The sequence below is a fragment of the Desmodus rotundus genome, chromosome 8 (genome assembly GCF_022682495.2).
Source record: "Desmodus rotundus isolate HL8 chromosome 8, HLdesRot8A.1, whole genome shotgun sequence".
NCBI lineage: Eukaryota > Metazoa > Chordata > Mammalia > Chiroptera > Phyllostomidae > Desmodus > Desmodus rotundus.
Genome location: NC_071394.1, coordinates 120,671,861 through 120,692,338, shown reverse-complemented (window position 1 = coordinate 120,692,338; position 20,478 = coordinate 120,671,861). Strand labels below are relative to the sequence as shown.

The 20,478-nt window shown below is 45.8% G+C and overlaps 1 protein-coding gene across 1 annotated transcript in view; it reads right to left on the bottom strand.

Moving 5' to 3' along the window:
• Window positions 1-4,117: 4,117 nt before the first annotated feature.
• The window catches only part of CMTM8 (CKLF like MARVEL transmembrane domain containing 8), a 77,013-nt gene continuing 60,652 nt past the window's right edge, over window positions 4,118-20,478 (bottom strand). Inside the window, exons 2-4 of the mRNA XM_024565744.4 lie at window positions 15,113-15,286; window positions 12,056-12,172; window positions 4,118-9,256 (exon numbers count right to left, since the gene is read on the bottom strand). Of these exons, the coding sequence (XP_024421512.1) occupies window positions 9,173-9,256; window positions 12,056-12,172; window positions 15,113-15,286 (375 nt within the window). The 3' untranslated portion in view covers window positions 4,118-9,172. The remainder of the gene's footprint in view (window positions 9,257-12,055; window positions 12,173-15,112; window positions 15,287-20,478) is intronic.

Here is a 20,478-nt window from a genome sequence, read left to right as displayed (position 1 = left end):
CGGTGATTTTCAATGTATGCTCCCTAGACCAGAGCAGCACCTGGGAACTTGTGGGACATGCAAATTCTTGGGCCCCACCCAGAACTGCTGAATCAGAAAGTCTGGGGGTGAGGCTCAGCAGTCTATGTTTTGATAAGCCGTCCTCCCCACCTCCCACATGATTCAGATGCATGCTGGAATATGAGAGAGACCACTGTCATTTCCTGAGCTCACTGGAGTTGAAACTTTGCTGCGTTTCTCTGACTTCTGTTGGCTAATGTGTCACCAGCCCAGATAGGAAATAACAACTGGTAGTGGCCGCTTTGTGTTAACCACTTCATCGTGACCACGTAAGAGCTTGAGCAAGATGCTTGGCGGTCCAAGAGCCATGTGCTGGCCTGATGTTCAAGAAGAGGCTCCCAGATCAGAGCTGCCGTCAAGTACGCTGAGATGTCTACACTGCTGTGATGCTTTTTTGGTGTGAGGGGCTGCTCCCTGGGGGAGCAAGAGCTTAGGCAAAGAACTGCATAGCCCCTTTTAAAGATGTCATACTCAAAGAGGGGGAAAGCCAGATGGGTAGCTGGTGAGAATTCAAGAACTTCCAAGTTCTTCTCCATCCACTTACCCTGAGGGGGTGCAGTTTCCAAGGCTTCAGTTAATGTCACAGTCTGACCACAATTCACTTACACCAGTGTGATTAGGATGACATATCTGGTCAGATATAATAATGAGAGTTGACTCTGTATTAGTCGGTGCTTTTGGTTGCAAGTGACAAACAACTCAAGCAAAAAAAATGCATTGATTTGTGTAACGGTGAAATGCAGACATGAAACCTATTTCAGACACAGTTGGATCCAGGTACTCACGTCAGGCAGTCGGGACCTCTGCCTCATGGTTTCAAACCCCTCTGGGTTTGCTCTTCTCTAAGGCAGGCTCTCTCCTGGCACCTGGTAGCACAGTTCCCCTGAGCTAATAATCCCATCTTTATAAGGGTACCAGGTTCCCAGCGTTCTGGCCAGGTATCACAGTTTGGGAGGAGCAAACAACAGATTTATTTTCTCAGTTTTGGAGGCTAGAAGTCCAAGATCAAGGTGCCATTGAGGTTGATTTCTGGTGAGGACTCTCTTCCTGGTTTGTAGACAGCCACCTTCTCACTGTGTCCTCACATGGTCCTTCCTCTCTGAGTGAGAGAGACAGAGACAGAGACAGAGACAGAGACAGAGAGAAATCTGGTGTCTCTTCCTCTTAGACTGGGACTGCACCCTTAGGATCTCATTTAACCTTATCTCCCAAAGGCCCTCTCCAAATGGAGTTACATTGGAGATTAGGGTTTCAACACATGAATTTTTGGGGGGAGGGTTATACAATTTAGTCCATTACAGGCCTTCTCATTGGTCCAAATATGGGTCATGGCTCCACCTTTCAATCAATCACTATATTCAGAGAGTTGGACCACTTCTATTGGACAGGCCCAGTTCCATTTGGGCATGGAGCTGGGGGTGAGTAGTTCTCTAGGACCACAGGAACTGAGTGGGGGAGGGGTGATTCCCCCAAGAAAAACTAGGGTGCAGACCCCAGAAAGGGGAATGAATATTTGGCAGTGTTATGGAGTAAATATGTGCCCCCACCTCAATTCCAACGTTGAGGCCCTAACCTCCAGTGTATTGTTTTGGATATGGGGCCTTTGGGAGATAATTAAGGTTAGATAAGGTCACCCGGGCGGAGTCTTCATAATGGCTTTAGTGCCCTTATAAGACACACCTGATCTCTCTCCCTCACCCTCTCCCTCTCTTACAGCAAAGGCGACTTGTCTACAAGCCAGGAAGACCCCTCTCACCAGAGCCGGAAGTGGCTGCACCCTGACCATGGATGGCCCAGGTTCAGGGCCGTGAGAAAATGAGTTTCTGTTGTTGAAGGCACCCAGCATATGACATTTTGTTTGTTCCCACCGCCCAGGCTGAGACAGAAAGGCAAAAGCAGCAGGTCTCCATGGCACTTCCCAGGAAGCTGCTTCTTAAATCCTTTTCCAGTGAATTTTTTAAGTTTATTAACCTCCGTGTTCCTATTTGGGAAATGGGCTGATACCACTTGTCGTTGAGGTCCGAACAGAAATGTATTTGGAAATGTTAAGAAAGGTAATAAAACAACATATAAATGTAGGGAATAATTACCTTGTGGTGCTAATGTTTTCTACCGCAATTGGTATTTCTTTTGTGAAGTTCTCAGGAGAAAGGAAGAGGAGGTGGAGGGGGGGAGAGGGCAGGAGAGAAGAGGCTCTCTTTCCTACTTTATCCGTGAAATCTTTCACCAATGAGATAAATGGCAGCCAAAGATGTGTACCCTTCCCTTCAAGATGAGACAAAGGCAATGCGTAGAGTCCCCTGAATGACCTTCATGCAATTGCTCCGGCCACTTGTCTACCTTTCCCCGCTAACAGTGAGGGTCCTGGTCTTTCCAACCTGCTGAAACCACTGCCTTCTCTCGTCTTTTATTTTAAAATAGGTGTTATTTCCTGCTCATGAATCTATTTCCTGCTCATAGGAGAAAATTGGGGGAGGCTCAGAAAGACAAAGAAAATGATCCCACCACTCTTTACAATGGGGTTTGTTCTGCCTTTTGTAAACTTCCAGTTATACCACAAACACTTCCTAGGAAAACTTCTTCACCAACAGTGTTTAGCGGCAGCATCGATTTTTGTGCGTGTGTACAACTTACTTTTCTCCATTACATATTTTTAGAAAGACAGCACTTGAACCACCTGAACCACCGATCTTCCACTTAATCACCACTCTTGCAACCATGGTTCAGCACAGCCTGAGAGGTGTACTCGGAAGAGAAAGTTCAAGCATTAATGAGGGTGCCATAACCAATGCTGGTTCTGGATATATTTGGGAGCGGGCGTGGGTTGTAGTGCTTTCATTTCTAAAGGCTTGCTCAGGGGGTTTAATTGTTTAAACATTCTCCTACTGTGAGGGTGTTAGGCTGACCCTGTTTCTTTTTTTCACCTGTTATACATAAGAACAGGATTAACACCTTTGTGCATGAATCTCAGACTCCTAAAAGAGGGATTCCGAAGTCCAAGGGAATGAGTATTTTTTTCCAGGCTCATCATACGTATTGCCAAATAGATTTCTGGAAGTGTTGTACCGCTGCATCCCCCCACCCTGTACGTATAGTTTTCACCCGGTTCCTTGCTTCACAGGACTGAGGCTTTCAGTCGGCCTGGCAGAGGAGCTGGGGCCAGGAGTGAGAAGACCTCCATGTGAGCCCAGGCTGTTCTCATCACTCGCTGTGTAGCCTTGGACAAGACGCTGGCCACTTAGTGAAGACTCAGCTGTCCTCATCAGGCAAACGGGGCTGTGGACACCCGTTTCATCTGAGGCCAAGGTGTTTTGAGGATCAACTGACCTAACATTTGAAAACCGACTAGTCAGGTATGAAAGGGTAGGTTCAGTCATGTGAAATTGCCATTTTTGTAGGTCAAAGAGGCAAATATTGGCTATTTCATTTGGTTCAACCTAATACTGTATCATTAAATGGTTGGAAGTTGCTAGGTAATTGGTCATTCGTACGTGCCAGAAACCAATCAGCAGTTGTGTTTTCCCAGGTACCTAGCTCACTAACCACCTGGTAGGTCTTTTATGAAGCTCCTTTCTGACAGTCTATTTCCGAGCACCATAAATGGACCCACAGATTCAGCTCTTCACCTGCAGGCCCCTTTGTAATGCCCAGAACCCTCCCTTGGCCAGATCCTCCCTCACCCCCCCACGCCCGCCCCATCTCCTGGGCAAGCTCCTATTCTGACAGTTCCGGTTTCAGCCACACTCAGGCTCGCCTTCTCTATGTGTTTGCCTCATCTTTGTCCTCCAACTTGCTAATCCTTCGGTCTTCTGGGACTCTCCACGAACTTCCCAGTATCTGCACCGCAGCAGGTGTTCCTTGAGCACGCACTCGGTTCCACGCACTGCGCTGAGCTCCACAGGGGAGCTGGGAATGAAAACCCACCATCCCAGCTCTCCAGAACGTCACACGCCAGATGGGACAGCACGGTGGGTGGGATAAGGGCTGTCATGAACCTTAACAAAAATTACGTCACTTTTTTCTTTTAAAATCAACTTTATCAAGGTGTAATTTCCATAAAACAAAATGCACCCAGTTTAAGTAAACGGTGTGTGAATTTTGATGAAGGCGCAGGCACGTGCAAGCCCCACCACAGTCGAGATACAGTGTTTCTTCCACTTCAGAAAGCTCCCCGTGCCCCTCCGGAGCCAGTCCGTCCACCCCCACCCAGGCAACCCCTGGGCAGCTTCCCATCGCTGCAGATTTGCCTTCCCTTTGCGTGGGCTTCATATGGAATCAAACATGTTTTGGCCGGCCTGTTTCACTCAATGCACTATTTCGGTGATGCACCCACACTGGGGCATGCACCCGGAGTCGCTCCTTTTTATCGCGCGGCAGCATTTCCTCGTACAAATACACCGCATGTGTCTGTTCACCGCTGGAATAGTCATTCGGGTTGGGTTTAGTTTGGGCCCAGTATGAACAGAGCTGCTGTGCTTACTCCTGCATGATCTTTTTGTGGACATGTTTGTCTTGAGCAAACACCTATGAATGGAATTGCTGGGTCAGACTATACGTGTATGTTTAGCTTTATCAAACATGAAATTGTGGATGTAAATTGTCAGTCCCACCAGCAATGTCCGAGAATTCCAATGGTCCACAGCCTCACTAACACTTGGTATTGCAGTCTTTTCAATTTTAGCCATTCTAGAAGGTGTGGCATAGCACCTCATTATAGTTTTAATTTGAAAAAAAGAAATGCACCACCTTCGATTTATTTCTAAGCTCTTTCTTTCTGTTAGGAGTTTCGGGTTAACCCTCACCCCGATAGGGTCAATGTTCTTTGGCACTTAATGGCCGACCTCCTGCCAGAAGGGGAAGCAGCTTTTCAGGAGTGACTGTCTTTGAGGCCCAAGGTGGAGTTGTCTTTCAGTTACACTGTTTGGAGGCCAGATTGTTTTATGTTTCCTTCTTCACACTGAGCTTTCCCATTGCAATAACCAGTCAGGTCACAGAAACTCCTCTGAGAAACCGTCGTTCCCACTGCTGCTCATTCTAGGATCTTTTGTGCAGTCGCCGCTCATAAACAATAGCCTCAGGAAGGCTTGGACCACTCAAGTGGATTTCTTTTTGAGAGAGAGAGAGAGAGGACGGGAGGGAGAAAGAGGGGGAGAGAAACATCGATTGGTTGCCTCTTGCCCACAACCTGACTGCGGACCAAATCCACCACATAGGTGTGAGCACTGACCGGGAATCAAACCAGTGACCTTTGGCTTTGTGGGGTGATGCCCAACCAACTGTCATACCAGTCATGGCAGTAGACTCTTAAATTTTTTTTTTTTTTTACTTTTCTTTTGATAATGAGTTCTGGTGCTAAAGTGGATTTATCCCACCATTACTGTCATCTACTGAAGGCACTGTGGTGGCTTTCTATTAGAGAGCAAATTAGAACTAAGATTTTATGCCGTTGCTTGAAAGCCATTTGCCAGGACGTCCCGCGTATTGGTTAGGATGGATACTGTTGCAGGTAACAGAAGTTAGTTGAAGCGAAGTGGGTATGATTGCTCAGGTTAATGCAAAGCCCAGAGTGTGCCAGCATGCAGGGTGGAATGAATGCAGTGGCTTGGGGATGTAATCAGGATGAAGTCGCTTTTCCCCTTTTCCTTCTAGTTGCTGTCATCCCATGGCTGGCTCCCCCTTGTGGTCACAATATATTGCCAACAACTTCCTATGTCCACCGGTCCTCTGAACTTCTTTTCCACAACTTCTGAGCAAGCCTTGGGTCACATACCCACTCCTAAACCAATCAGTGGGGCTACGGGGTGGAATTACTTCAAGCTCTGTGCTCCATTCCTAGAGTCACAGGGGAGCTGGCTTCCTGGAAGTAGCTGGCGCATACGTGGGTGGTGGCAATACTGAGTGAAAACCACAGTGGTTAGATAACAAGGGGACAGAAAAGAGGTGTGGGAGAAGCAGCGACAAGGTCTGCTACATTCTAGATTTGGTTACTCTGAGTATTATTTGAAAAACCTACCACTGACATGGACGTTTCTCAAAAAATACCTTCTGAATGAAATGTTCCCCCAGTCAACATCTTTCTCGCCCCTCGATATTCCTAAGTGTCTGCAAAGTCATCACCTCTGTGTGGCCAAGCCCATCCCTTGGGACCCTCTCTTCTTTTACATATACACCAACCACCTCAACTTACTGACTCTCCAACTCATCACAATCTGTAGTCGAGTCTTCCCGATTGTCCTAAGTCATCAACACTGGCGCATTTACCTCACCTTCCCTCCAGGCTGTCAGCTTCCAGTTCACATCTGGCAGAACTCTGGCAGCAGAACCTTCGCGTGAGGCCAGGTTAACAAACGCTTCTTGGGTCGCCACCTTTTCCAGTGGATCTGTGTGCACCTAGCCTTATATGCCCGGATTATTATTTTTTCTGTGAAAAGTCATCTTTCAGCTAAAATAATAATTGTCTAGGCAACAGAAATAGAAACTCTAAAATTGATTTTCTTCGACCCAGGGCTGCACCTTCAGTTAAGTGTTCTTAATGGCCTGTGCTCTACGCAGAGATATTTCATGTCTTTAAAATCTTTGGTGTGCTGATACCCAGAAGGGATTTCCCTAGGAAGGATGCAATTTAAAAGTGTATGAAAATAATTGATATTGCACATTCTTGTCTCCAGCTTCTCTTGTAGGTTTTTTTCAAATACTGGCTAAATATTTATCTTTTGGGGGCTCTGAGTTGGAAACGGAGCAATGGAGAGGGATGAACTGCTTAAGGCATTTCACTGATTGGCCAGCAGCGGGCAAATACATCAAACTGAAAACCCACCCAAACCCACCAGAGAAACGTGCTGGTTTTGGAAGGGCTGCGAGGTGAACGCACACAGTGCTCGCAGATGGCAGAGGGGAGTTTACGCGCACACAGACCATCCCTGTTCCAGCCTTTTCCAGAAACCTGTTCTTCCTGTGACGTTGGCTGTGCTGCAGGTGGCTTTGTGCTTTCCTTCTTTCTTAAGAGAAAAATGAATGCAAACCCAGTTCAAAACTTATGGCTTCGTCTGAACAATAGACACTCATTTTGCTGTCTAAAAACCCACACTTAGAAATTTTTCTTGAACAAAGTCTCTTGGTATGCAAAAGAGGAAATAATGATTTCCTTTCAGTTAAAAATACATGCTGTTTTGTTTGTTTGTTTTGTGCTGTGTTTGGTGTTCTCAGAGCACCGCAAAGGGTCATGGTCCTGAAGGTAGAGACAGGACAGCAAGTGACCCTGCAAGGACACAGCCAAGTCACCGTTCTCTCGAAATAGGTCTGTTTGGTGCTACTGGCTCCAGAAAGACCTACATTTGTAGTCTATTTGCAATATACCTCCAAGTGGTTTATGGAACATTTTACCCCAGAAGTTGCTTCCTTGAATGCAGGCATGATTTTAGAAATCACACACACACGTGGGGAGACATAAAAGAGGAGAGAGACATAAAAGCAGGCTGCTTTCTTTATGACTGTTTCCAGAAACAGATCTTTGTAGGTTATGGTCTTTCTGCCTTTTGTTGAGACTTGATTGCAATACGAAGCACTTTAAAACAGCGCATGGAGCACACGGAGGATGAATGTGCCTCTGTGTGGGCGAGGAACGGAGCAAGCTCCCAAACTCTGATGAGTCGCCTCTTGCAAAATGAGCAAGTCGCAGGCTGGCTCGGTGATGACAGGGAATGCAGCTCCAAAGAGATCACAGCGCTGACCACCTGCAGGTCTGCGTGGCTAGTGCTCGACCTTCACGGCTGGCTACACGTTGGACTCAGAGTGTCCGCCTGTGCCCCCAGCACCCACCCATTCCCACACATCCGTACCCGATACCGCCTCTCATCTGTGGTGTCCCCTGCCCACTACCTCTTTGGACCCACAACTCAAGGACATTCTTCACTGTTTCCTTCCCAGGTCTGGGGTGGGTATTCTTAGACGCTGTGGAAACGCCACCTCTCCTAGATAGGGGCAAACAGAACTTGGATAAGGAGTTAGAATCCCATAGATAGGAAGATAACACAAACAACAGAAAAAACAGCTCTGTCAAACCAGAGCAGAGGTCTCAGGGGGCGTGTCTGCAGAGTGGGTACGAGGCTGAAACTCTCTCTGCTGTCATCAGCTATACTGACGTTTCTGTGGTTTTTTGTTTTTCAAAAAGAAGCTCTGTTGAAAAATCACCCAAGATATACTGCTGTTGGAAGAACCGTCCTTGCCTAAAAACACTTCCTCTAAGTGCACATCTGCCTTGCTGCCCGGGTCCTTCCCACCGTCTGATAATATCTAACAATGTTACAAAGTATCCGTGCTGGACATGGGAGCTCTGAGAACTTTTGGTCCAGCATTTCCCACAGAATATGGTACACGTGTCACTGTGGTCAGCAAGATGATTTTAAGGTACATGCAAGTATTTATCCTCTTGATGGTTATGCACTAATTTTAATATTATTAGAAAAAAATACCACTAGTGCAGCAGTCACTGGACACAGCAGCACCACTCAGGGAGAACTCATTACCAAGCTCCAAGGCCAATGTCTCCTCAGATGCTCTCTGGGTCTGCTGGTTGGCATGTGAGAATCATGGACACTAATGACCCTTGAGTTGGAGAGATGGCTCTCTCCTACCACCCTGGCCTAGTGGCCATGGACAAGTGTCTCCTAGCAACACTGTACCTGCACAGCCCTGAGAGAATGAAGCATAGCGCCCCGCCTTGGGCTTCAGCAAAAGGCCTCCTTTCTCAAATCAATATAACGTTATTCAAGATTTTGAAACATTTAATCAAAAAAATCTGGCATTTTAGAAGTTAGGTTTACAAACTTGACACTTTCTTAATATTAGCATTTTATCCATTTATACATTGTTTAAGAAAATAATAATAAGGTGTATGAAGACATCAACAAGATCTTTAAGAGATCATTATAACCTATAGTACTTTGCAAACAAGTATCCAGTTTAATTGTAACAAACTACTGAGCGAAATTTAACTAAGCATATAAAAACATTAGTTAAATATAATTCTCTGGAAATATACATTATACCTACAGCTGTTTTTACAGTGAGATTCTTCCTTTCCCCCCCGCCTCTTAATTCTCAGAATGGCAAATCACTGTATGGTCCGGGATCTCCAAGCTATAAAACTGAAATATGTGTTTCCAGCGTAGCAGATGGTGACCAGGAAGGCGAAAAACTGGAGGGAAAAAAGCATAATAGAAAAGGGGTTTAGGGCATATTCTAATTAGCAAAAGTTATCACTCACCTCCACCGAATCACACACTTAGCATCCCTCGACTCCAGGCCTTCTCATCTAAAACTGCTTTATCGGTTCAATTACCTGCCTTCTGAAACGATTTCGGGCTATCTTGTTTTTATTGTTTGGAACCTATCTGGAAAGCTTATAGTTTTGCTCAAATAACCCTGGGGTAGTCACTTAGGGGTGAACGTGGGGGAGTGCATCTGAGAAAAGCACATGCATTTCTAATTTAGCACATCAGCTCCCCCTTATCCACAGGGGACACATTCCACGGCCCCCAGTGGATGCCTGAAACCATGGATAGTACCAAACCCTGTATATGCTGTTTTTTCCCTGTACACACACACCTATGATAAGGTTTAATTTATAAATTAGGCACAGTAAGAGATTAACAATAGTAACTAATACCAAAATAGAACAATTATAACTATATACTGTAATGAAAGTTAGGTGAATGTGTTCTCTCTCTGATAACCTATTTAAGTAACTAAGGGGCAGGGAGCCTATGCAGTGTGGACACAAGGGACAAAGGGATGACTCACGTCCAGGGCAGGACAGAGTGGGATGGTGCAAGATTTCATCATGACACTTGGAATGGTGTGCGATTTAAAACTTATGAATTGTTTATTTCTGGAATTTTCCATTTAATGGTTTTGGACTGCGGTTGACTGTGGCTAACAAACTGAATAAAGCAAAACCACGGATAATGGGGAACCAAGGTACAGGCAATTTTAGACCAGGGCTTCACCTCAGATTGCCACAGGGCCCGTTAACCAAAATGAATCGAGCGGGCAGGAGGAAGTGAGGAGCCCACATGGGGTATACGGGGGGGGGGGGGGGGGGTGGGGATGGGGAGTTGGAAAGTGCAGGCCCCTCTGGTGGGGCAACTTCCACCCAGTTCCAGCGGATCCTTGCTCTGTGTTAACTGGAGCCCAGTGCTGCCAAAGCTTGTGACTTTTTTTTTTTTGAAAGATTTTATTTATTTATTTTTAGAGAGAGAGGAATGGAGGGAGAAAGAGAGGGAGAGAAACGTCAATGTGTGGTTGCCTCTCACATGGCCCCCACTAGGGACGTGGCCCGCAACCCAGGCATGTGCCCTGACTGGGAATCGAACCGGTGACATTTTGGTTCACAGCCTGCGCTCAGTCCACTGAGCTATACCAGCCAGGGCAGCTTGTGACTTTTAATCTCATGTGCCCCCATGCTTGCCACCTTTAAACAGTAATTTTGAAATGTAAGAAAAACTATAACGAATACCCATGTAGTGTCAATCAGCTTTAACATCATCCCTTCAGCATTCCTGTCTCTCCTATCCACCACTCTCTCCTACCCCCCGCACCCTTCTTTTGCAGATGGAATATTGTAAGGCCAATATTAAACAAACCTTTAAAATCAGTTGTTTTAATTAGAAAAACAATACATACTCATGGTTTAAAAATGCAAACAGTTCAGAAACACATTAATTATTGGGCTGGCCAAAGAGTTGGTTTAGTTTTTTCCGTGTGATGGCTCTAGTAGTGTTTAATTGTGTTTAACTTCACTTGAAACAATTTTGTTAGGTTATATTGTGACAGCTGTCATATCAGTGTGCATTTATAAAAAAACTCATCAAAATTGGTGAATTTTTGTGCGGCCATTTAATACTGAAGATGGAAGAAGATCTGCAACATTTTTGGTGTCTTATGCTTTATTATTTCAGGAAAGGTAAAAATGCAACTGAGACACAAAAAAAGATCTGTGCAGTGTATGAAGAAGGTGCTGTGACTGATTGAACGTGTTAAAAGTGGTTTGTGAAGTTTCTTGGTATTGCTGACATTTTGGCCAAATAATTCTTCGCTGTGGGGCTGTCTTATGCATTGGAAGATGTTTAGCAGCACCCCTGGCCTCCACCCACTATAAGCCAATAGCGGGAGAGAGTCAACATACTCAAAATATCCAAATCAAAAAGTTATCGGTGAAAGTGAAAAGTGTGTCTTTTATTTTACAGAAAAAACTAAATGGACTTTTTGGCCAACCCAATCAAAAGTAGAAGCCCCTCATGCCACACTCATCATCCAATCACAGTCCCTGGAAGGAACCTCTCTATTGGTGTGTATTTTTCTAAGCATTCTCAATGCATAAGCAAACATTTCTACTTAAAAAAAAAACCCACAAAAAAACCCCCAAACCAACAAACAGTCCTGGCTGGTGTGGCTCAGTGGATTGAGCACTGGACTGCAAACCAAAGGGTCACTGGTTCAATTCCCAGTCAAGGCACGTGCCTGGGTTGCAGGCCAGGTCCTCAGTACAGGGTGCACGAGAGGCAATCCATATTGATGTGTCTCTCCCTCTCTTTCTTCCTCCTTCCCCTCTCTAAAAATAAATAAAATCTTTTAAAAAACCAACAAGCAAATAGCATCATAGTGTGCTCATTTTCTGCAAGACTCTCCCCACTTAAACTGCAGTCAGTATGATTATTCTTAGAATGCCTCAAATGTTTTTTTTCTCCCTCAAGCACTTGTTTTGTTCCAGCCATTTGGCTCTCACTCAGGCAGATTCTTTCAGCCTCTTTGCACTTCAGGCCATCAGGAGGCCCCGCCAATTTCCGAGGCTTTCAAACCAACCAGCTCGTCCCATGTGTGTCATACTGCAGGTGGTGCTTTTTCCGGGGCATGACTCTGTCCTCCTCCTGATCCCCAGAGAGCCTCAGAGAGGAAGGAGGTGGTCATGGGGGGGCGGGTGAGAGGGCTCACTCACCGAGGAAGCAGCCCAGCTGTTGAAGTTGTGGCTGTCCCTCTCTGGGGAGACGGAGGACGCATCCACAATAGCGGCCGAGAGGTACAAGACGAAGGCACTGCCATTGAAGCACAGACCCTGGGGGAGACAGAGAGGTGGAGGATGTAGGGAGCAGGGGGAGGTCTGGGCACCTCTGAACCTCAGATGTGGCCAGGGCTGCCCCCTGGATGCGGTCAGGAGCTCATCTGGGTACCCGAGAGAGGGCAGGGGACATGGGCTCTGAGAAGGCAGCTCATCTGTGTTTTGGGGAGGAGAGGGTTTTATACCATCTCACTAACAGCACACCCAGACACCCCTCCTTCTCCCCCAACACAACCAGGCTGCCCGCTGTCCCCTCAGGGCCTTCTCTCTCTCTCAATTTCCTCTTGACCCTCATTTCTTCCAATGTCAGCCATGGTAACATACTGGCTGAGGAAGGAAGATGGCAGAAGGTGCCACCAGTGAGATGTGCCCCAGCCCATGGTCCCCGGCAGGAGCCGCACCCTTCAGCACCTGTCCTGGCAGAGGGGAGCTTTCCCCAAAGCAGGCCCAGCTGATTTTCTGACCCCTCGCTCTAGGCAGGGAGGGGCATTTAAGTGAGCTCCGCAAGGCGCTGCAGGTTCTTAAAAATGAAAAGGAGATTATACACGTTAATAGAGCCCTTTGGGAACCGATCTCACCCATGGCTTTATTTTTTCCTATTCTTAGAGAAGGGAGATATGTAACTCCAAGTAGGTATTTGGTTTTCAGTTATATTTAAACTCTAGGAAACCATACTCTGAGAAGGTTCAAAGCTTGTCCCTATCTGAACGAGGGGGAGGGGTGTGGAAAAATCAATGCTTCACACAGAGGGGAAGAGGGGTGACTCTCAAGGAATAGGGCCCCTAAGGCCTAAAACCTATCCCTCCGTAATTCAGAGACACAGAGGTGGGTAGGGAAAGGGGGAGGAGGCGGTATCTTTCTGTTCTCAGAGAAAATAAAGGCACATAGACTTTTCCAGATTCAGGCTCCAGTACTGTGAGACAGATTGTGTATCCCTGTTACCATCTCTACACTTTGCTCACATTGTCCCTGGGTTAGGGCGATTCACCTGTAAGAGAAGGGTCAGCCCCAGGGTTTGGGACACCCAGGGTGCTCATCTACAATTAGAAAGGTGTCCCCAGAAAGCCCCAATTTCTCTGGATGACTCAGTATGCTTGTTGGTGGTGGGGGTTTTTTTGGGGGGCGAGGGGTGTCCAGGAACACATGTGTACAGTTTAAAAAACTTTACTTGTTTAAGTAAAAAATTGCACTTACTTCTTGAGCTTTGTACATTTGCTATTTGCCAAGTTAAGGACCCCCCACCATTTTTTAAATGCAGAAACAGTTCAATGTAGTTACCTCTGGGAGTAGAAAACTGTAGTTTTCATTTTGCATCCTTTTATAGGTGGTGGGGGGGTAAACTTATTTTTTCTTTAGTAAACTAGCCATGCATTACTTTTGAAACATTAAAATGCTTCTTTTAAAAAGAGGTAATGCATGTTCATCATACCCAAACAAAATCCAGTCAGACAGAACGATCTGGAGTAAAGGCCAGTACCTCCCTTTCCACGTCGACCCCTGCCTCTGGGGCGCAGGCAAACACTCGCTCTCACACCAGTGGGGCCACACAGTTGGTACTAATACTTCATGGTCTAACTTTTCCCCTATGGAAAGGCATTTTGATGTTCCCAGGGTTTCTAGGTTTGTAAACACTACTGTGATGAACATGTCTGAACACGTATTCTGGGGCACCCATGCACGTCCAGTCCCCATAAAGGGGATCAAGATAAATGAGAGAACATTCGGGAGAGCTCACCTGACCAGAATGCCATGATGCATTGAAACTGGTCCTGGGTCTTGCCTGCTTAGCTGCGTGGATGAGGGGGCCAGAGAGGGGACGGGGAGAAGACTCCCCGGCTGTATGACCTGTGAACTTCCTGAGTATACGACCCTGTCCCTGATTAACGGTGGTCCAATCCATTTTTCTAAGGAAATGAGGAACTCCTATTTCCCCTGGAGCGAAGCGGGGACGGTGGGGGTGGTAGAGAGGTAAGTAGGAGGTAGAGGCGCTCTTTCCCCACATACCTCCCCACTGGGGGCCCTGATCTTTTATCTCATCCAATCAGTTGAAGGCCTGAATAGAACAAAAAGGCAGACGCTCCTGTGAGTCAAGAAGGAACTGCTCCTGCCCGACTGCTCTGAGCTGGAACATCGATCTTTTTTCCCGACTTTCAACTTGAAAGGAAACATTGGGTCTTTTTGGACCTTGAGCCTTCCAGCTTTTGAACCAGAGTTTAATTATACCATCCGCTCTCCTGGGTCTCCAGCTTGCTGACTGCAGATTACGGGACTTCTCAAGGCTCCATAGTCATGTGAACCAACTCCTTATAATAAGGCTCTTTATACACATTTATATACATATCCTATTGCTTTTGCTCCTTTAGAGAACCCTGACCAATACAGCATTTGTTACTAAGAGTACGGTAGACAGATTTTAGAATCAGGAGTGGAGGGCTACTGTGATAAATACCAAAACATCTAGAAAGGCTTTGAGGCTGGACAATGAAGAGAGGTGCATGCTGGGAACATGAACGTTAGCAGCGACTCTGGTGAGTGCTCAGAAAGAAAAGAGGAAAGCTGGAGAGAAAGCTTCCACCTCCTCAGAAAGTACATAAATAGTCATAAACAGGATGTTGGTAAAAATATGGGTGTTAAAGGAGATTCTACTGAGGTCTCAGGTGAAAACGAGGAACACGTCATTGGAAACGGGAGGAAAAGGTGATCCTTGTTATAAGGTGGCAGAGAACTTGGCCAAACTGTGTTCTAGTGATTTGTAGAAGGGAGAATGTGCAAGCTATGAAACTGGATATTGAGCAGAGGAAATTTTTAAGTAAACTGTTGAAGGAGCAGCTTGGTTCCTCCTGACCGTTTATAGTGAAATGCAAGACTGACCCTCGGAGGACTACACGCCATTCTCCCTGGTGGGCAGTGGACAAGAGCAGTGCTCGGCTTCCTTACCACGGTAGTCCAGGGCACCTGGGGAATCCTGGTGTAGGTCATCGTTATGTAGATGACAAGGAAGAAGATGGTGAGGACCCAGTAAAACACTGCTACAAACATGACCCAGCCAAACGCAGGGACTCGGAAGTACTCAGTTCCAGCGATAAGTGTCCACACCAGCAGTCCCAGAATCTGTAAAATGACGGAGGCAGTGGAAAGGGGAAGAGAAAGGAGACAGGAAAGAAAAAGAAGAGGAAAGAGAAAAATAATCATTAGAGAGTGTCAATTACAACTTTCACCCACATACGCACACACACACGACTTACAAATACAGTAAGGGTTACACACTTACATGCCGACAGAGGCCAGGAAGCTAAAACAAATGAACATAGTAGGCTCGGCAGACAAGCAAAACTAAGGGGCAGTCTCTACTCAGCTCCAGTCAATTGCTGTGAGCTAATTTTGCTTTTTTTCCCCACCCTCTCCCAGGAGAACACAGAAACTCAAGTTTCTACATGATAATATTGATTTTTATTTATTTTTTAAAGCGTTTATTTTATTTTTTAGAGAGGAGAAGGGAGGTTGAAAGAGAGGGAGAGAAACATCAAGGTGTGGTTGCCTCTCTCACGCCCCCTACTGGGGACCTGGCCAGCAACCCAAGCATGTGCCCTGACTGGGAATCGAACCAGCACCCTTTTGGTTCTCAGGCTGTCACTCAATTCACTGAGCCACACCAGCCAGGGCTCATTTCTGTTTTTAGCTTTCTTCATGGCTCATGGAACAAAATACTACAGCAATTCTAACCACAAAGCTAGGATGGTACCTTTCAGTCATTTGTTTAGCAATTAAGGACACCTAACATATGCCAGGCTGCCCGCTACCAGGCCCCAAGGCCACAGTGGGCACACACAACTAAAAGTCTGGTGGGGCATGTATCTGAATACACAGGCCACCCTGAAGTCCGAGGGAGGACAATACTCTAGGCAGAGGTTAAGTGCTTTCTGCTTCTGGAACTCATGAGAAAGTATAATAAGAACATTGGTGCAAAAATCCTAGAAAGGTTGGGAAGGGTGAGATAATGTGGGCTCAGGATGCTTAAGGATTTTGTACTTCATCCCAAGGGCAGCATCAAGGTTTTGAGCAAGGCAACAATATGATCAAGTTTTCCTAAGACCACTCTGAATCCATCTATATCCATGGGTCCACATATGCGGATGCAGCCAACCAGGGATTGAAAATATTCAGGGAAGAAAAGTTACCTTGTTGCTGATGTGCACTATGTAGCTAGGCCTACGATGGCGTCTGTGTACTGAACACCTACAGATTTTTCCTTGGCGTTATTCCTCACACAGTACATTGTAACAACTATTAACAGATCATTTACGTCGTATTAGATATTATAAGTAATCTAGAGATGATTTAAAGTATAGGAGAAGATGTATGTAGGTTGTATGCAAATACTGCACAATTTTATCTAAGAGACTTGGGCATCCTTGAATTTTGGTATCTTTGAGGGTTCTGGAGCCGATCCCTTGCAGGGATCAAAGGGTGACTGTATCCAAGGCCAATGCAATAGCAGTGAATAATTGAGAAGTGAGTGAATTCAAGACAAATTTCAGAAGCGGACAGGCCTTTAATAGCGTTAGTAGATTAGATTAGGAATGACCCCCAAGTCTCTGGGAAGATATAAAAAGTGGATTAGCATGTCGTTTCCCCAACAGAAGAATGAAAGAGGAACAGGTGAGGCGTTGATCTAAACAGCGGTTCACGAGCTCTGTTTTCAATCAAGCCCATGCCCCTGCAGGACGAGGTAGCTGGGGCCCTGCGGGAGGGATGAGGGGAGGTGGATGCTGCAGGGATGTTAGGTCAGCCCCCTGTTCAAGGAAGAAGACTGACTGAGAAGACCATTAAGCCCCCAGACATGTTTCCAAGGGACACGGGAAACTGCTTGCTGGGAGAAGCCCACCTCCCTGTCACAGTTTGGATGTCTGAGCTGGAGAGCAGGGAATAGACTCTGAATGTTGTTGTTTGCCCTCTGTAGAGTTGAAATTTGACATTCTTTTATCTGCTGGATACTGTAAATAAATTCCAAAGAAATGCTTAATGAAGATGTGCTTTTGTGCTTGCATCTGTAGCAAAAGAATTTATGAAAAGTGAAGATGCACAAATTGAAACAGAATTTCACAGAGGGCCAGGCCTCATGCTAATGGGGCTCTGGGGCCGAATTCACTGTAACTGACAGGTAATCTATTCATGTACATTTAACATTCTATTGGATCAGTAAGACTGGCAATAGACATAATCCAACGTGGCAAGGTCTGAAACAACATTGCAAGCTTCTTGATTCAAACTGAAAGGGTCAGGGCAGCCCTTTGCTGCTGGTCCACACAGGAAACAACCGTTCACGAGGACGCATTGCAAATGGGGTCGGGTGTCTCTCCAGGGGAGTGAGTGTTTAACAATTTCCAGCACAAGCTTGTGTCCAGCTCAACAGGCTTAGCTACAAGCTCTTGGCTCCCAATGTGAAAATGTTTTTCACTATTAAAGCAAGCTGAGTCCACTGTCTAGAGATGCTTTGTCTAATATGCTAGCGGTGGTCATCTGTCACACACAGGGACAATATCGTTAACTGAGACACCTCTCAAAGAGCAGGAACATAAGACCCATGACCTCACCAGCAAACAGTAAAAAGAATGTCCCTTAAGAAAAGAACTGTTCTACCCAACTGAATTTCCTAGGTAACCAATATAGCTCTAGAAGTAAACCTTTTGTCTGATAAACCAATACTGATGAAAATCAGTCTACAAAAATGTTATTCACCTCCTGCTTTGTGTGTGTGTTTAAGACAAACTTGAGATCTTTATTTGCCTACACTACAAAATGACTGTTTGTTTTTTCACCAATAAATATTTCCTTAGGCTAAGACGTTTTTGAGTGGCAGAGCTAAGACTTAAAAAAAAATTTCAAAAGTGATAAATGCAAGTGAAAATAAACATAAAAGAATATTTTATTTATATATATATATGGTAAGCAAAGGAATGACAGCCCCCATCCACCAGTTGTAAATTCTCAAGAGAAACCAATATACAAATTTTATATCTACCCTTCTTTCCCTTGCATTTATAACAACCATCTGCACACCCTTTTCTTTCTCCCTTAAATATATGGGTCACTCTGTGTACACGGTATCCATAACTTGCTTCTTTCACTCAGCGATGCCATGGGGGGCCTCCTTCCATGCTGCCACATACAGATCGATGCCAATTTTAACAGGTGTCTGTAACTGAGCAGTTTTCCGTAACTTACATCACTACTTCCCTGTGGAGAAAAATTTAGTTGTTTCCTTTATGTTTGTATAAAAATGCCCAGGGGACATTCTTATAATATCTACCTCTGCATAGCTGAAACCCAGGAGAGGCTCCTGGGAGTGGAATTTCTAGGATATTTTAAGCTTGAGAGGCACTGCCAAATAACTCATCAAAAACCCGGTACTAATTTACCCTCCCATCAAGTGTAACCACGCTCTTCTCTTCCACCCTCACTAGATTCCTATGTTTGAAATGATTAAAAACCCAATTAAGAAAAAAGAGACCTCGTGTTTTGTCCTTTTTTTAAAAAAAGATTTTATTTATTTTCAGAGAGAAGGGGTGGGAGGGGCAAAGGCAGGGAAACATCTATGTGTGAGAGAGACATGGATCAGCTGTGTCTTGCATGTCCCCTACCGGGGACCTGGTCCTCAACCCAGGCACGTGCCCTGACTGGGAATCAAACAGGCAACCTTTCAGTTCACGGGCCAGCACCCAATCTGCTGAGCCACACCAGCCAGGGCTCATGTTTTGTCTTTTACTGCTGCTGAAATACAGCATAGAAAAAAAAAAAAAAGCCTACGAATCCCAGGGGAAAAAGAGCTCAATGACTTCCCCTGAGCTGAACACACCTGTGTGACCACATCCAGAAACAGAAAATGACCAGCTCTGGGGAGCTTTATCCTCACTTCTGGTTGCTCCTTCCCTCCTCGAGGGGTAACAACTCCCCCGATTTCTATCATCCTCAATTAGTGTTGTCTGTTTGTGAACTTCACATAAACGGAATCCTATAATCTGTACTCTTACATTTGGATTCTCTCACTCAACCCTGAGAAATTCATCCATGATACTGAATGGCTTGCAAGCACTCTTTCGGCCACGCAGCAATGATCACCACGGTGCCCGCGTGCCAGAACCACCTGGAGGGCGTGGTAAACCGCGGCGTCGGTGCTTCCGTAGGTCCAGGCTGGGATCTGAGGATGTATATTTCTAACAAGTTCCTAGGTGAGGTGCTTGCAGGTCCAGGGCCACCAACCAAGAACCACTGACACAGTGTTCGCTCTTCCTGTTGTAGTTCGCATCACCCCGATCAGTGGTAAGAATGGCAGAGCATCTTTTCAAAAGCTTATTGGCCACTTTGAGTTCTTTCCTTATTTATTCTGAAGTTTTTTAAAAAAAATCACCTTTTTACTGATTTGAAGAAACCAAAGAGGGATGGTAACTAAGTAATATGATGGCAATATTTTCCTCATCCCACTTTGTTTTTTTACTTCCTAGTCTTGGTTGCTCTTCAAGCCTTCTTCTATTACAATCTACTTGGAAAGGTCTTCCTCATCCCAAGATTAGAAAAATATTCTCCTATGTTTTCTTACAGGGTTGTATGTATGTTTAGATCTTTACTCCAACCTAAACTGAGTTCTATCCATCTGGGGTGAGAAAAGGCTCATTTTATCTATGTTTCTAGCAGATGGTAAATTGATCCTTTATCAATTACTGGTCACTTCTCACACATCGGATCAGGTTCTGGACTCTTGGTTCTATCCCACTTGGTCAGCGTTGGCGGCTGGGCCCCTGCCCCCTAACGTTGCTTCAGCATCTACTTTAGGTTTCTGGGTAAAGATGTCAACTGAGCGAGCAAACCGAGCTTTGCTCCTTCCCAAGCCCTTCTAAAGTCTCCAGGAAGATTTGGGATGACTGACTTCGCCACACTGAGAAAGCGGACCTCTAACTCAGCTGGTTCACAGGGAGAGGAAAGAACCAGACCAAGCGTATGGCAAAGTCTGAAAAGGCCCAGGTACCTCTGGGGCAGGGCCCGAAGGCGGAGGTGATGGCTGAAATGAGAAGGACTCGAGGGAAGTTGCTTGAAAGTAGCTATGCCCTTAGCTTCCACCCTACTCCAAGCGGCTAGGTGACTCCCCCACCTCAGTCTTAGTCTGAAAGTGTATTCTCTAGGCTAGGATTCCTCAGCCTCAGCCCTAGTGACACTTGGGCCAATAATTCTTCTGAAGAGGGCTATCCCCTGCATTGTAGGGTGCCTAGCAGCACCCTGGTGGCCACGCGCTAGACGCCCGCAGCAAA